The 18,428-nt window shown below is 36.0% G+C and overlaps 2 protein-coding genes across 2 annotated transcripts in view; one reads left to right on the top strand and one right to left on the bottom strand.

The window, feature by feature from the left end:
- The window catches only part of LOC149050797 (tyrosine-protein kinase Src42A-like), a 3,203-nt gene extending 513 nt beyond the window's left edge, over positions 1 to 2,690 (top strand). The window contains exon 2 of the mRNA XM_089195244.1: positions 1 to 2,690. This exon is cut by the window's left edge and continues 119 nt beyond it. Coding sequence (XP_089051370.1) covers positions 1 to 694 — 694 coding nt within the window. The 3' untranslated portion in view covers positions 695 to 2,690.
- LOC149050796 (uncharacterized) overlaps positions 1 to 6,950 on the bottom strand; it is a 13,837-nt gene extending 6,887 nt beyond the window's left edge. Inside the window, exons 1-2 of the mRNA XM_089193230.1 lie at positions 6,592 to 6,950; positions 6,256 to 6,498 (exon numbers count right to left, since the gene is read on the bottom strand). Of these exons, the coding sequence (XP_089049356.1) occupies positions 6,256 to 6,498; positions 6,592 to 6,937 (589 nt within the window). The 5' untranslated portion in view covers positions 6,938 to 6,950. The remainder of the gene's footprint in view (positions 1 to 6,255; positions 6,499 to 6,591) is intronic.
- Positions 6,951 to 18,428: the final 11,478 nt, after the last annotated feature.

The following is an 18,428-nucleotide window of genomic DNA, read 5'->3' as shown; positions in this document are numbered from 1 at the left end:
CTGCAACAAGATGTTTTGCAGGGGCAATCCTGTTGCAGTTAAAACATTTTATTCTGCTACAGCAGAGGAGGTCAAACAGGAGGCAAGAGTCATGTCAAAGTTCAAACATGCAAATTTTCCTCTTCTTATTGGGATGTGTACTCTTTCAAAGCCTTACCATCTAGTGTCGTCCTTTTACCATGTTTTGGACAAGCCTTACACATTGTCTTTGGCACTGAAGAGCAGAAGTTTGAACCTTTCGCAGGTTATTTGGCTGACCTTGATCAATCAGTTGGCTCAGGCAATATCCTATTTACATAAACAAGGATTTCTTCACAGAGATATCAAAGCAGATAATGTCCTTATCTCACATGTAAACAATGAGTATCGTGCCATATTAATTGATTTTGGCAAATGTGTAGCTTTAACAGCAGTTGGTTCCCTTGTGAAACATTTCACTCCTGAAGAACAAAAACTTTACAAAAGTAAGCATGGTCACATTGCTCCTGAAATTGTCTGTGGGGCCAGTCCACCTTCACATGCCAGTGATATATTCTCTTTTGGAAGAGTGATCTGTGCAGTTGGTACATACCTCCAATGCCACTTCCTTTGTACTTTGGGGAAAAAGTGCATTCTTAGTGATCCTGAGTTAAGACCACAATTAAGTGAGATAATCGATGAACTAGAGGGGCGACTAAAATTGCATGTCAAGTGATTAATATATGTTTACTAACATACAATCCTGTTGAAACTGTTCACTGTTTCTTAGATTTTTTTTTTTGGGGGGGGAGGGAGTGAGGAATCTGTTCTTTTTCCTACCCAGACTTGTTCCCACAAGAGCACTGAAAGCTTTCTCGATGGCACATCGTAGGTTGGCAAATGATGAGATGGCACATCTTGTCAGTCAGTGCTTTTGTGGTACTGCAATTGTATAGGTAAAATTGTTACCCTGTTTGATTTGAAGCTTCGGATTAAGTCAACAGATTAATAGATGTTTCTGTAAAATTAATACAGTATGTCAGTTTCATAGGGAAATTTTCATGAATAAATAGTTTGAATATATTAAATGAAATTTACAATAATCATGAAATAAAAATTTCACTATATACATATACAATTGTATTGTACATATACAAAAAAAATAAGAAGAAAAGGACTAACTACAGAGAATAACCAAGTGCTAACCCCATTGTAGTAATGCTTGATACAGACAGTTATTTTTTGTTGCCTTTATAGAGTGCTGGAAACACAAACTTTTATGTATCAATTATTCTTATTGTTTGTAAGTGACGCAGTAGTTATTACTTGGGTATCCGGATATTGGTAATTGGATAAAACTTGGTTCACTCAGTTTTGATATTGCATTTACATTTACTTTTAGTAAATCTATAGTATAAATTGAGATTTTGGTGCTATCCTATAAAGCACAGATGAAGACACTTTGCAGTTACATCAGGACATGCATGATAAATATTTAGATCTTATATCACTTTCTTCAAGAAAGTTCTTTCTCAGGTGATCCTGTTGAAACTGTATGCTTCTGAATCTGAATGGTGAAAATTTGTAAGGGTCATCAAATGGCACATCTTGTAACTCAGTGCTTTCAAGTGACAGAAGTGTTTCTTCTACCCATTCTTTAATTATATACCAAGGTATTTGATTTGTAAAGTTATTTATTTAGTTTAATTGTATATGAGAGTTTCTTAGGAATTATTGTGACTTGATTTTTGAAGACGTGATCTATATAAAACATGATTTATATTGTAGACAATTTGTTCAGCCCAATCAAAATAATTTGTCAGTTTTGTGTGATAACAGCTAACATAATAATAATTTCCACATGCAATATATGTTTGCAGTGTTTATGAAGACAATAAAATGTTATATCTGTGGTAGGCAGAGGCCTGCCACTTTTGTTTGTTCTATTAGTTTTTTTTAATAAGGAGTGGATTACATGAGCTGAGTTGACTGTTTTCTAAGATCACATTATATGGGCAGGCCAGCCTGACTCTTGTCATCAGCCTCTAAGTGGATGATTGACAGGCCTGTGGCCTGAATTGTTACTTCCCTCAGATTTCTAGCAAAGGTAAATAGATCAATCTCATTTACTTCCAATTTCATCTATATAAAATTTTATTCTGAATACAGTCAAACCCAGTTAATCAGCCACCCTTAGGGAACTGGCAAATGGCCACTCAGTAGGGGTTTTATTTTTGTTTGTTTGACATCAGAGCAAATTTATAGCAAACGAACAGCTTTGCTCAATTAGCAAATTAGAGTGTATTAAGTGCAAAGGTACTTATTTCTATTGCAAGTAAATATGGTTGAAAAATGCTGCAAACAAACTGTTTTGCATAATGTTTACTTGTAATTGCATTAATAGTAAATATGTCACTTTTGCACCGGAGGCAAATGCTTGACAACTATGTGTTAAAGCTCCAGGTTTACCCTGGTAGCAAATGTAAGGTAAATGTTAAGCAAATGTAGTATTTACATCACATTTGCAGGCAGTTTTGTCAGGTACAAATACTTGAGTTTACCTTCAGTTTACAGCCAATGAAGTTTTGCTCTAGGTGGACTGAAAGCCAAGTCCACTCCATCCGATCTTAGGTTATTTTTCTTCTGTTTTTAAAATTACCTGGCTATAAATTTAAATTCATAATGTGGATTTGACTATTGTATGACATATTTTACTGCACAAGTAAGGATTTCACATTCTGTGGGAGAATTGTTATTTACTTCAGGCTCAACTGAAAGCCAAAACCACTGTTTCTGGTCATACTACCAGGGTTTCTTTTTTCAAATGACCTCCTTTGCAAGCTTGGAACTACAGAAAAGTGATGGTGAAATATTTACCTTTAATTCGGCTTTCCTTACAGAGTAGGTGGAAGCTTGTAGTTGCCCAGATGTTTTCATCTTTAGGCAGCGCACCGGAAACGGGACAGGACAGATGTTTCATCTGTTAAGTTAGCGGAAGCTTCCCTTGTAAGGTAAATTCAATGATTGGCGGAGGTATTAATTTTTCCAGACTAACTGTATGAAATCATCATGATTAGAAAGGTAAATACCAAAGGCTAAACTCAACATTGTTCAATCACTTAAATTTCACAAGTGTGTGTTCACTGCAGAGTAGGCGGAAGCTTGTAGTTGCCCAGATGTTTTCATCTTTAGGCAGCACACCGGAAACGGGACAGGACAGATGTTTCATCTGTTAAGTTAGCCAAAGCAAACTTTGTAGTGAATACAAATAATGGGCGACAAGTTTTGGTTATGGACCGTGTTATTTCTGCAGTAAATATAATTCCCCTGTGGGTCATTTGAAAGAGAAGCTCTGGATCCCAAAATACATGATGGACAGTGGATCTGGTTCTATTGCTTTTAATCACTGCTGAACATTGCTTTACTTATTTAAAATGGCAGTGAAATGAGGTGTCAAGACCAGATGGTGAATCCCTAGTGTATAAGCACTCGCAAAGTAGATAACTTTCTTGTATTGGGATCAGTTTTGGTTTAGATTGGGAGACTTTTGACAAAGGATTCAGCATGTTGTGCTCTTATGATTTTCTTTCTTCTTTTAAGATTTAGGCCATGGCAACAGTAGCACTACATGAACACTGTAGTTATTATTTTTTAATAAGTGAGTTAATAATCTCTTCCAATTGGCAGGGTTTTTGCATAAAGGCTCTATGCCAGGTACCACACAGAAAACACACAATAGGTAATGGGCAAAATTCTGGTGGCAGGGAAGTGCTTAAATCTAGGGGTAAGGGGACCAGGAAAGAAGCCCTCCTGGGGGGAGATAAGATCGAGTGGTAGTGGGGGTAGCCACCCTGGACAGGAGTCCTGGTAGTCTCTGGGGGTGAGGCCCATATCCCCCAGTCACTAGGAACTAAGGGGAACCGGGAGGGGTGGCCATCCTGGGTGGAGTACAGATCAGGTGTGAATGGTTTACCCAATGTCACTCTTTTTCATTGTAATGCAGCGTTTTTTAAAGAAAATACAAGACAAGACTAAGAAACGTCAGTGGAAAAATTTGGCGGTGACATTGCTCAAACCGATTCTTTAAAAAACCGTCAACTAGTCGATCTGTACTCAGATTGACTGTATTTTCTACGACATGGTATAATTGAACTGATGTAAATTAGTGTTAATTCCAAATTCTTTTGGAAATAAAGTTTATGCTTTCAGGGGGGATCTTTATCCACCCCATGACTTGTGTTCATTATACACACTTTAGATGACCCTTTTTTCCTTTTTTATTGCCTTCGAAATGCCTCAGTTCATGGTCAAAATTTGTCAAGGGGTTAGTTTTCCTTTAAAGTGGACTGATGCTGTGTTGGTTGCGGAGTGGAAGTTGGAAAATTGTTTAGTCAACTAGGTTGACATTGTCACCTCAAAAAGATGGCGTTTCGAACGTTCATCCCTCATCAGAACGAATACTATCAGAAAACCGAAAGCAAATGTGAGAAAACACTCGCAAATCTGGTCATTTGGAAGTAATGCAAATTTTGTCCAAAAGTAAATATTTGCACATGTTACATGAGTAAAACGCACGCGAAAGTTTTTGGATGTAGTTTGGGTAAACGTTGGAAAACAGTGATGCATACATATAGATTTGCAACATGTTTGCTTAGATTTTTGCAGAAAGCAAACATTATTTTTCCACAGAGAGCAAATCTGGAGTAAATGTACACCGGATTTGTTGATTTGCGGAGGTATCAAATACGAAGCAAATGTAAAGTAGATTTCAGGTTTACGTCGTATTTGCACGCAATTTCAACGGAATAAACATCTGTGTTTGCATCATAATTACTTCTGGTGATAATTTTGGTCAAATTTAGAAGGCTAAATTTGCATCATATTTACTTCTGTCGCAAACCTGTTTAAATCCGTTTTTTCGTGCAGTGTTCGAATCAAACTGATGATGGCACGTTACAAAGTATATCATCCGTTTAGCTCAGCATTGTTCAAAACCATCCAAAACTATAATGCTCTCTCATCGAAATGAAGACATATTTCACATCACATTTTTTATTTCTATTCAGCCGTTGGTGCAAAACAGCTCATTACAATCACGAGCATGATTTTTATTGGCCATGTATGAAAATGATCTAAAATACTTAATTATTGGGATTTGTTGCTCTCTGGTATTTTCCGTTTGATCTGTTCGAAGATAAGGAGAATAGTAAAGTCAATCCGGTGCAAACTTTGTTAAATTTTTTCATGTTTACGACGTAGATTCAAATAGACCGAACCTACTACCGCCAGGGTCGCATTAGAGCTTTTTTGTTTGTTTAAGCGAAAAATATGTCAACGAGTTGTGTTAAATAATTGCTACCCCCAATTTTAAAACCTTGCCAACTTTTTGTGGATCGCCAAAATTTCGCCAATCTTCAAAGGAGCCGACGTCCTGCTCGCAAGCTTCCAATCTTTAGCGCACCGAACAATCTTGTTTTTAAACCATTTAGCTGTCATCGTACACAAAAAATGTTCAGATAAAATTTAAGCGGGAAAAATACGCCGTGGTCCGCTAGAGTAGTTTGGCGCACGGGATGGCAGGACATCTGACCCTCAGTTTTCGTTTGATGGAAACGAGGAATTTCAATGACGTTTTTATTCGAATGCCAATGTTTGGCTCGCGAAAAATTGACAGATATTTGAATTCGCTCTTGTTCGACTTGGCGCTTAAATTCTCAATTTCAAATAGATTCAAATAGACCGACCTACTGATCCTCTATTTTCTTATGTGAAGTATACGGCGAACGACTTAAAGATGGCTATCCTGACCGAAAAACGGCTCTCACTTTTCTATACACTGATTTTATTGCGTGCATTGCCTATTGCGCGGTCGCAGTAATGAAAAATGCCTTTAGGTTCGCAATTTGAGCTCAGGGGAAAACCGCACTAACGTCACTTGCGACTTTTGCTAGTTGTTTATTTATCCATTCGGAACGATTTTGTGATTTTTCAATAGTTTGAACAGCACAGCTTTTGATGGCACTTTTTCTTGGGCAGCGGTCAATTGAGTCAATTAATAATTTTTTTAAAAGCTAGCATGAAAAACTGATCTTTTAATAATTAAAAAAAAGACACCTAGTTGTTTTATGTTTCACTTCATAAATGTGACTTTTCAGGTTACCTTTGAATAAAATTGTAGAAGGTTTTATTCTAAAACCAAAAGTTCCCAAAATCGACATAAGACAAAGAGTAAGGTTTACCAAAAGCATACACAACAACTGAGATCCCCTTGAAGTAAAGATGTAACTTGAGACTTACTCTCGACAACAAGACTGATGTTTTTCGGCTCCTGGTCGTCCACTTCGCAGCTGTAATTTGTATTTCCTTCTTCTTCAGTGACGTTGATTTGAAGTCGCACACTAGTGCTGTTTTGCACAACAGCACCATTCTTTCTCCAAACAATGCGAGGAGCTGGTCCACCTTCCGCCGGGCACCACAACGATGACAAATGATTGAGCAGGATAAACTGAGTCTTTGCGACGTTTTTCAGGTTGGTGGGATCTAGGCACAAACATAATAAGACATATCATCCACAATAAATTATACCAATAAGCCAATAAGTAAATCAAAACATTAAAACCCAAGAATACTTACATGTTGCATTCAGTGCTTTTCCCTCATAATATCTGGGCCATAGCCAGTATCTACGACGAGGTGAAAATCTTAACCACATGTTCTGTCCACTGGAACGCAGTTTAGAGCGAGGGACGTATCTTCCACAAAATACACGCAAAAGACTTCCAGACTGATTATACCCATCACGGATCTCAAGATATTCCTCATCAGCGCAAGGTGCTCCAGGTAAGTCATAGTCCAGCTCTAGCCCCAATTCTATTTCCACATATTGCCCTTTTTCTACATGAAGACGGTGGGTTGTGTCAAAGTCTGGGATATATCGGGAATATGCTCCCGCGATTATTGCAACTGTAACAAAGAACATAATTTCACAGAGGAATAAGTATACATTCTTTGCACAATTACTTCATTAATGACTGTCTCTCTCGTTTTTTTAAGTCCCACTATCGTGTGCGTAAATGATAATGTAAACTCATGCTAGACTCTAGATTAACTTCATAGGAAAATTTTCCCTGTTTTTTTCTGGTAAACCTGTTATGTGAGAAGTATTTATTCTTAATAAATCAGTGAGCATGTCAAACTCCTACGTTAGTAATTAACAACTGATCAGACATGTTGTGCCACAAGAGTCAAATGTCCCTGATCGTCTATGTGGTAAGCATGGATTGCACACATAATCTTCGCGCAAATAACGTGTTCTTGTAAAGAACTATTATCAATGGCCCTTGGTTAGGCTTGGATAGTTTGCGTTCGCGTAATAGTTTAAACTGCCAGACTGCAATGCTCATCGGTAAAATTGCGTAGTTTGCTCTAAATTTTACCAAGGCTCTTAAATTACGCTCTTAATTATCCTCGGTGGCCAAAACAAAATCGTTCCTTCGGATTGTACGTATTTTTACAAATATGGATGGTAACCTTAGCCTAACGTGTGACGCTAGTCATAACTAATTTATGGAGCATATATATTCCTCAAATTCAGTACAATTTCATTTCTTTCCTGAGTCGTAATAATCAAAAAAGATGAGCTGCTAAAAGGCATCAAGACCTTAAAAAAACGAGAAATTATCAAGGTATACAATATAAGATTTGTATTTAGAGCCGATGAATTTCACTGAACCTTCCTACAACTGTTCTGCGTGTAAATAATGTTACTGATTTCCCTTAGTTCTGCCCATATTTTTACGTGAACTTTCGACAGAATACTTGCCTCCAACACTGCTTATTTGTTATCATTCTGCCGATAGAATTGATCTAAGCTTACCCTCGGCAAATCAGAATAATCTTTGCGTTAAAAATTTATCGTAACTTTTCTCACAACCAAAACTACTATAGTGTGTCTCATGCTCGCTCATGAAAACTACACGTCTTAAACGGGCTCAGCCGACTTACTCAAAACAAAAATGAAAGTCCACATGTTAGACATCTTTCCTAGAAAGAAAAGCAAATGGGTGTTAAAATAAATTCAAATCTATCTTATCTGTAAGCCTCGAGTCGGCACCTCAGCATATCTATACGTTGTATACGTTGCAATTCAGTATCATCATCGGCTTCGAACTTATTTCCTTTGTCGCGTGATTGGACCAGAATATTTATGCCTTAACGACTAAGCGTTCTCCCGGCCACTGTGGCGATATCATACGGTAAATTTTTGCACTATTTTACTATTTTATTTGACTTAAAATGGAACGTGCAGGTAAGTTGATATTCCCGCTATTAAAATTGTTCAATTCAAATGTTTAACGCTGTTTCTAAACATTTCTTGTTATTAAGAGACTTACAGCAACATCCGGCATATTTCCATTGACTGCTATTTTATCATTGTGTCACACCTACCCCAATTCTAGTAGTATTCCATACAGTGTTATTTATGAAAACGTTGCGTCGGCAAATAAAACAAAAATTCGTCGTCGTCACAACTTTATTAAGAAGTCAGTTACTCATATAACGACACAAAGCGTTATGTTCTCTTATCCTCTTGATTTTTTCCATTTATTTTTCTCCAGCAGCGTAGCATAAGACTCTACTTAAATTAATTTCATCAACAGTTGTAACGCAAAAAAGCTACAAGATTACCTGAATAGTGTTTGTTTCATTTCTCCGCTAGAGTGTTTTATGCTGCAGTCGCATTTACCAACACAACAAATATTTTATTCACGTATACATCAATAAAACCCCAACAGATGTTTCAAGCTGGTGAGGTTATACGTAAGTTGCTAAAGTGGAGGCTCGACATATATTTATCTCACGTAGCCTCTCAAGAAGAGTTTCTCAGCGCGCTTAACAAATCTGAACTGGAAAAAAAGATAAAAACAACAACAGTGTTCGCACTAGTTGTGGCAAAATAATAACGTAAGTTATTTTTTTAGAGGAGAAAATCTTTCACAAAATGAAGTCAGACTCTAGCCCTCCAGTTAGCATTTCAAATGTCTCATTCTTATTTTGGAAAGGAAGTTTTAACACCCGCCAATACTTCGTCCTGATCTGTGAATCAAAACATTTATACCTTCAACTTTGTAAACCAAAAATCCATTGCGAGACTCGGGTGTCTTAAGTTGAGCAACGTTCACATGCAAGACTTACCTGTAATACAATTGTAAGTTATATTAAAGAAACATTAATATTATATTAAAAACAGGCTCGGTAAACAAACTTGTTGTCCTCTTTCCAAGAACTAACAACATGAAAAATAGTTTTAGTCATAGCTGTGCAACCCTTTGGAATAGCTTACCCTGTAACATTAGAGAGTCTGGTTCATTAAACTAATTTAAAGCCCTTCCCTATCATAATTTTAAACACGGCATTCATGGAAATCAGGTTTTTAAGTGGCACATTGCTAATTAATTAATATAATGTTAGGATTAGGATTTTTAGGTTCTTAGGATATTAGTCATTGTCTCGGAATTTTTTGTACCTGATGAACGTTTTTTACCGCGTATAAATAATGATTAAATAAATAAATAAAGTTGACGAGAAAAAAAAGGGAATGAACTAAGTGACCTTAATGACGACAAAAAACGTTTTAACCTTGACAAGAGCGAATTCAAAGATAACACAGTGAAAAAGCCTGTTAACAATGTTATATATTATTATTTTGTGCTTCTGTGTATTCATGTGCTCGTCTGTATTTTAACCCCTGTTTATAAGTCCTTTTGTCCCAGTAAATTTGCTGAAAATTGTTATTAGGCTACATCATCTAAATCCATATTGAAGAAAATAAGCACCCGAGCACCATTTGCTATAATTTAAGATCTGCGCATAAAAACCCGCGCGGAATCTAAACGCTCGCAATTTAATTATTTCCCTGTAAAAAATTCAAATCACAGAAAAAAGTGATCAACATTTAATAACAACAAAATATAGAGGATATGTGTTAACAAATACACAAATCATTAACTGGTCTTATGTACTGGTAACTTCTATTTTTTATCTTCCATTGTGAAATGACGTTCATTTGCAAGGATTTAGCATATGGTGCAGAGAATCCAGCTCTCATCTTAATCTTTATCGCTGTCTTAATTCGTACAAATTCCTTAGCATATATCTCGTGCGGCCGTCAAAAATTGACAGATTGAAAATTTAAATGAAATTGAGAACGCTTGAGTCGTGAAATTCAATGTCCCTTTTAAATATTTGCCTTTCGAAATCGCGAAAATAAAACCCCGTCAAATATTATCTCCTCAGAATCGCAAAATTAAGTACCCGCGAAATTTTAATAAAATTTAAAATCACTAAGTTAAAAGTACCTGCTAAATAAATAAAAAGCTGATTGAGAATCGTCAATTTTCTTTTTTATTTGCGTGAAGACTTTGGGAGGCCGTGGAAGATGTCACTGAAATATTCACATATTTTGTTGCACTTCCTCTCCTAACGAAGAACTTGACACAGAATTCAGTTATTATTGTTTGCCCAACTTTCTCATTTTTGATCAGCTTAACAGGACATTTCATATCGAAATCAGGCTTGTTGACAATTGACTCATCTATAAAAATTCATTTAAGTGTACGCATGCGCCTATGTTTGTGTTCAGCGGAATGCAAGGAAAGTGAAAGAGAAACTTTAGTTTAATGCCACAGTGTTATCTGCAAAACAGGACCGTCTCAGTCATGAGAGGACGCGCGGACATACTACAAAGACACAAAGAAAGTGAGAGAAGCTCTGCCGTAAGCAGCCGAGACTTGAGAATTCTAATCAGAACTTTCCGAGGGAAAATTGGACCCTAAAAAACCGTGAATTTTTTGGCTGAATAGCAATCATTTTATTTGATAGAGGGCGGGGGGGGGGGGGGGCCGAAAGAATACTTGGAAATAACAGTTGACGAGAGTAGGGGTCTAAAGGTATAGTCAAGAGGTTCTCTTAAAGGATATTTCCCTGTTAACAACCAATTTCAGGTCAAGTGACCGGTTTATTTCTAAAAATGCTGAAGTCAAACTAAGTCAAAACCATATAAATATACAATTACAAAACGAAAATTCCTTGGTTATTTAGACAAAAGAAAAAGAACCTGATTAGTCCACCGTATTTCATAAAAGTGGACTTCTGTTTGCTGCTAAAAATATCATGCGATTGTCTCCCGGCCTACTATTGAGGGATGCATGCTTATATAACGTCGCCAAATTTGCCAACGCAAAAATCATTCTATTCTCAAATCAGTTGTTATAAAAAAAGCCCACACAGATGTTTAAAGCTGCGCGCGCAAGTAATAAAAGTAGAGGTTGTCTCATTTTAAATTCACTTTAGGTAATTTATACATCCCTAACGCTTTTTTAAATTTACTTATTTGGGCTAAATAATTAAGTCTATAAGACCAGAATTAAAATAGTCAGATACCTACATGGTGCCATAGAAAATAATTTTAAGAAAGTTGAACATGTAAACATTTCAAAAGACACAAAATAAAATTCAACCCAGTCATCAGTTTGTAGCCACGGTAAATAATTACTGTGGCTGTGATATATAATGCACATCTCCATTCAGCATAATCTTCCTTAAAACTCAGATGTATAACTATTTTTCATTTTTCACGATTTAACAGTTCAGTTTGTTGTTAACTAATCCTCCAAGTTCGTTAATACTATCAAGCGGCCGTTATCCTTGGAATTAAATATTCAAAACTGTAGTAAACAAAATTAAACAATCATCTTTTACTTCCATATGTTTAGTTAGAATTTGAATAACAAAGGTACTTTTCCATTATAATCTTATCTTTGGGAGAAACCATTGAAAGATGTCAACGAAGCCGATGTTATCTTACTTTTCTGTTGATTTACTTATTGCAAAAAAAGTTCAATGGTTTATTCTATTAAATTTCCAAGACTAAAGAAACAAAAACTGAAGCTGGTATTCCTGCACAGTAAACAAGCAATACTTATAAAGTAGATTATTAAAAAATGGACAGTTGCTGTATCATTGTTATTCTAATTTTTATGTGTAAGGAAGATAAAATTCAGCTACTTCAATATATGTAAACAAAGTGTCTTCAAGATAATTTATTGTGTGGGAGTTTGGTTGTTTTGTGAAAAAATTAATTGCAACTTCACTTCAAAAAAAAAGGAAGTAAAGTAAAAGTGAGAGGATGTGCTCATACCATCAGACATATCCCTCTCCCCTGAAAATTACACTCAGTTAAATTTAGTATGAGCCAGAGGAACCATGCAACCAGAATTCCACCGGTCTCCGAGGCCTAATGCAACTTAAAGCGCAGTGGAACCTCGATTTAACGAACTTCGATACAACGAAGTCCTCGATATAACGAACGATAGTCTTCAGCCCGACCAAAGTTACAGTAAAATGTATAGGAAAGAACCTCGATATAAGGAAATCCTTGTAGAACGAAAACAATCCAGAAGCCCAAACGTATAATATACCCCGATATAATGAACAAATGTCAACACGTGACAAAAGACAAATGCAAAACAGACCAACAAGAATCAAAATCCTTTAATTCTATAACAATAGGACGTCAAAGGTAACAGCTCATTATAAATGCCGACGGCGGTAAGGTAACGACGCAGTTCGTAATTTCGTTCGTATACAGACACGAGAATTTCTTGAAGCCACTAAGTATGTCGGAGTATGTTGTTGTTGGTATATATTATTACTTAATGGCCGTTACGTACATTTGCGTCAGTATAATAGAAAATTCTAAGATAGCCAGTAATGTAATGACAAAACAACGAGATTTGGGATTATCATAAATCCCACGAATGCCGACACTGACACTATTGACACATCTACAGATCCGCTTTATCCTCTCAGTTTCTTATTAGGTACAATAAGGCTTCTTGTAGTTAAAATTGTAAGTGGCAGGAGTTACCTCTTTAATACCCTTGTTTCTCTGTTTGTCGGTGACTTCCACTGAAATTTGTCCTCCGTGCTTTTAAAACAAGGTGCTGTAGCTATGTACAGACCTGCACAGCGTACCATAGCTTCATGTAGATATTAACGCAAAAATGTTAATTACAGTAATCGTTCCGATCCCGAAATGCCCGACGTCACACCACCGAAAAAAAATTTAACCATCCCTCGATGTAACGAACATTTTGGTTGTTTTTCCGCAAATTCGTCAAATCGAGGTTTTCGATATAACAAACCCTAATCTGCGTGTAGCCGTATCCCTCCCAAAAAAAACAAACAAAAAAACAAACAAACAAACAAAAACAAAAAGAAAGTGAAAAGGAAGTTAGGGAACCGTCGCACTAAGCATCTTGTTTTCGGCGGGAAATTGGAACCGGTAAGGACTTACTGGTAATATTACTGGAAACCACTGTTCAACCGACCGCGGTATTTGCAACGGCCGCCAAGGTGTACATGGCTATTCTCGATCGGCTGCATTTCTATAGAATGACGTAAATACCACATTCAGAACAAGGGATGATTTGAAGGTGTGATTTGAATCCAAATGGCTGAGATAGATTTCTTAGTTGAGATCCTGTTAAGAAACGGTGTAAGAAACTGGATAACGGTTGGGAGGCAGCGCACACCGCGCACCATAACGAAATATTAGAACAATTGGAGGCGAAATAAGTCAGAGGATATTGGAAGATAACATGTTATTTAAAAACACTTTGATTTGTTGACGAACACTGATTGATTGATTCCGTAAGACACACTTAGATAGACTAAAACTCACAGACTCACTCAACCTACTCACACGTGTCTATTCCATAACAAAAACCACCACAAACTAGCTTCCTGTGCCATAGTTCGCTAATTTATTGTTCAAATCGCATACCACACATGAACAATAGCGAGTTTAAGAAACGACGACGGCGATGCCGTGGACAACGTCGGTTAAAAAGTGAACCTTTATTTTACCTACGAATCTCGCGTTACTCTAAAGTCGTTTAGTTTGTTTTTCACTGTCAAATCTATCTGAAACTAAATAAGGAACAGGGCGTTAAATTAGAAATAGAAAATTAAAAAATTAGCCGTCGTCGGTCACGTTCTCCAAAAAACGTAGAGTTTGGTGATTTCACATTGTAGTTTTACAGAGGACGCAGAGAAATTTAGAAAAATTTATAACGCACCTACAAAGCCATTGTTCTATTCATTAAACCTTATTTTTACTGAGTATTGTTCCCGTTGCCGTTGCAGTTGTGGTTTTTGCAGGCCCAGCCGATCACGTGGAGCAGTCAGAACCTCAAGAGCGCGCTGCCTGCTAGGCTTCTTCTTTTACTGAAAGGCGAGGTCAGCACTCTGCAGTCCTCCGTGTTATAAAACGAAACTGGAACGTTCAAAGGGCCATTTTGAATCAGTTTTCCAGGCGACTCTCTTCAATGGACACGTGAAGAAAGATGGCATGTTAACTTTACAAGAGCCGCCTCGGACACAACAGCTTAAATCCATCTTCTACGTTTTTAAGAGTACTGAGTTCGCTTTTATGGGATAAAAATGACGTACATGTAAGATATGAGATCAAGGTCTGATTATTTATTTCTACAGCTGACTATACTCTTTTTTCCCCATTTTAGTGACAGTTATTCAAGGTCTGATGCTCATGACCATTTCAGGAATTTCCACAATTTTAAAAGGAATAATCAAAGATATGATCTTTTTCTCTGAGTTGTTAAACCTACTTCAAACCTCTACAGCTGGTTCCAAATACATGTCAGTAATCTATTTCTCACCAACTGACATTGTTTCAGTTGCTATAAAGAATTACATGAGAGAAATGATCTCAGTTTATATCCCTATTAGCAAATGGAGACATTAACTAGTTGTTCAGTTATTTCAGAAGTCATAATTTTGAAAGGAATAAATTTCAGATGAAATTCAAGCAAAGAAATGATCCTCACAGGTAGACTGTAATTTATTGTTAATAAGAAACTGCAGAAAAAAAACCTGAAAAAATTCAGGCTTTGAAATGATTTGAACCCGCAGAGCCTTCAAGATACTAGTTGGCTACTCCTAGCAACTGAGGTACAGAGACACTCATTGAGAGGCAAGTTTTAAGGCGTTCTCCTTTCCCATTAACAATTCTAATCATAATTTTTTTTAAATTAATTTAATTTGAGCTGCAGATGAAAATCAGGCAAAGAAATGGTCGTTGCAGGTGGACTGTAATTTAAGCAATTGCAGAAAAGAAGCCAGCAACACCTCCTACATACTAGTTGAGTGCAGTAGCACTAATTGAGCTATGAGGCCAAAATTCAAAACAAAAACTAGGGAAATCTCATTTGTCTTCAAATGCTAAAAAGAAAAGATTTGGACAGGGGTTATAAATAGTGGTGTCCAGCATCACTACTGAAAGCTTGATCTGGTAATGATCAAATTACATAAAACAACTGTACTCTATGATATGTGGTTTCCATTACACCAACACAAGAGAAATGTACTTGTAACAGTAAGAAACAACAGTAATAAGAGCTTCCTTCAATAAGACAACCACCAACACTGACATGTAAATGGTATGGGTAACATCCACCATTAGTTTTATCAACTGAGTTAACAAAACCAAAGCATAGTTGTTTTTTTGGAAACTAAACTCCCTTATCCTGTAGATCAACAGCATAGTGTGCCAGCCTGTGGGACCTTGTATCTGTGGCAATTCAGTGATGATACACAGGAAACAATAGCTTATGGATGATCAATCAAAAGTGTGACCTACCTTGCTCTGGTAAGTAATATTTGCTACAGTAAGTGTGCAGAATGCACTTGTGGTGCCACAGGCAGCATTTGTTACCTACAAAAATTATAATTTACATTAAAACTTAACAACAGTGACCTTTCACACTTTGTGTGGTCTTGCAGTGTATTTTGAGAAGCAGAGATTTTGCATTCTTATTTTCTTTTCTAACATATAAAGAAGAGACCACATCACACACTTACTCTAAGGAAGATTCTTGGCTGAGTCCAGTTTAACAAAAAGAGCTGCTGTCGCTAACATTTCCTCACCAATAAGGGCTTGGTCAGGCTGTATATGAAAAACAAAACTAATAAACAAGCAAATAATACACAGTCAAGATGAGAACTTGTAACTTCAGAGAGAAGTTACATGGTAATCACTTCTAGGAGTTTTAATCTGAGTGTTTAAACCAATAATTCATCACAATGGCCAATCAGGAAAGGGAGAATTATTAAAATGAAACTTTAAATGTAGACTCAGTCAAAAGAAAAAACAGGTAAAGTACCCAAAGTAGAGGAAAGTGTCACTGATCAAATCACTATAAGTTTTATCTCTTTGCATGTGTTTGGCTCAGAGGGTAGTATTATATGTATTTGATAATACAAACTGTTATTCAACAAACCTTATTACATAAAGAAGCCCTCCTTGGTAAAAACAAAATAATGTATTCAGCCCTTTTTTAGTAAAATCTATGGGAGAGATGTACTAACTCCAATATAAAAGTCATTCAATATAACAGATATTTCCCAATTTGAGAATCCAATGAATGCCCTTTTCCTCATAGCTATCTAAGGCCCGGTCTGAACTTTTAATATATATATATATATATATATATATATATATATTTTTTTTTTTTTTTTTTTTTTTCAAATTCAGATGTTACAGAATCCAGATACAAAATGGTCAAGCTTCTTGTAGACAACCTCATTCAAGGCCAACTCATTGTGAGCCCAAGGAGAAAAAGACAAACAGCAGCTAAGTTTGCAGTTTGGGATAACTTCATTCTAATTTATTGTTACAGTTACTACAAGATTTTAGTTAAAAAATCAATTCTATTTAACTGTAATTAACCCCTTCACTCCCAAGAATACTTGGTTTTCAAATATAATTTAGGATATTGTATTTTATGGAAAAGAATTAACAGATTTTATTCACAATTAAATTTGGTTTGACACAAATTTTGTGTCAAACCAAATTTAATGATTGATTAGGACTATTTTATATGAATAGCTGTAATTGAGGATTAATTCATAGGAAGTTTTCAAGAAAAGAAAAAAAATCAAATTCCATCCTAATATTACTACATATTGATGTCAATAATTAATCAAAATATTTTACATGTAAACCTTAATTGAGCTTGTAAACAAATTTTATTGAATAATTGAATTTTAGCTAAGGTTCTTTAATTTTAAGTATTTGTTTTATATATGTAGCCTCAAATTTGTGCTTAAAATTCCCAGTAATTCTTAAAAATTCCTAGAAATTCCTGAAAATTCCCAGAAATTCCCAGGAATTCTATAGATCTACAGCTTTTCAGGGAAAGTCATTGGTGCTCTGAGTTGGAATTCCTAGGAATTCCAAGTCCTGTTGGCTATAAACTTGGAATTTCTAGGAATTTCTAGGTTTTTAGTACCAGAGTTGTTGTGGTTGGGAATTCCTAGAAATTCCTAGGAATTCCCAGTCCAAATTTACCATGAAAATTCACACCTTTATTCCAATGAATTCCTAGGAATTCCAAGGAATTCCAAAATCCATTTCACAAGGGTAGTGCAGTCCTGGGTTGCTTTAATTTGACAATCAATTAAAAATTGCTCTAGATGCTATATCAAATCACATGGTGTTAAACAAGGTTCCTAACACTGGTTATTGAATATGACATACAACTCTTTAGTTAGTAAAAGATTTGCAACTTACCAATTTAACATTGCCTCGCTGGACAATAATTGTACCAATGTCAGCCTCAACACTAAGGAGATAATACATCATTTGTCAACATCAAAACAGTCACATACATGTAAAAACTGGAGATATGAGTTGCTTTCTAATGATTCATGTTTGGATGATTACTTACTGTACCTTCCAAGAGATTCTTCATCAGATACTTTGTCTTCATAAAAGACACCAATCTTTATAATTTCTGACCATGTAAGTTGTCCACAAAGGCCTTCACATAAACAATCAGAAACAAAACAATCAGAAATGAAATATCCCATGTTTGAAGTATGGACAAGGAACCACAAACCCATCAAAATCTTTACCTCGAACGCTTCATTCCATATTGGATTCACTGTGCTGTCCTTTGTCTTTGTGCAGAATGTCTTGGCTCCCACTGGCAACAGAAAGAAATATCATCATGAGCTATGGTGCACATACATGTACAGTAAGATACTCATTGGTGCTCTAAAACAATGATCTTGTCCCAATGAATTTATCTCCTCATGGAGGTAAAGCAAATGAGAAATCCAAAAAATGATGTAATAATTAATAAATTTATGCTTCACTGATTGCTGATTCTATTTAATTCAAAATAAACGATCAAAAAAGTTTACACAGATGTAGAATTTTCAGAGGAGTTCTGACTCAAAGTATGATTCACCTTCTATGAAACTGAGGTAGAAAAATTTCAGTGACACATGCACCAAAAGACACTTGGATACATATTACTGCTGGTCAGTAAGGGCTATTTCATGTCTTTAGCTCATACAGTAATCTCCATAAGCTTTGATACATA

This window comes from Pocillopora damicornis, chromosome 2, assembly GCF_964200805.1.
Source record: "Pocillopora damicornis chromosome 2, jaPocDami1.2, whole genome shotgun sequence".
Classification (NCBI taxonomy): domain Eukaryota; kingdom Metazoa; phylum Cnidaria; class Anthozoa; order Scleractinia; family Pocilloporidae; genus Pocillopora; species Pocillopora damicornis.
The sequence above is the reverse complement of the archived record's forward strand: the minus strand, read 5'-3'. Positions and strand labels throughout refer to the sequence as shown.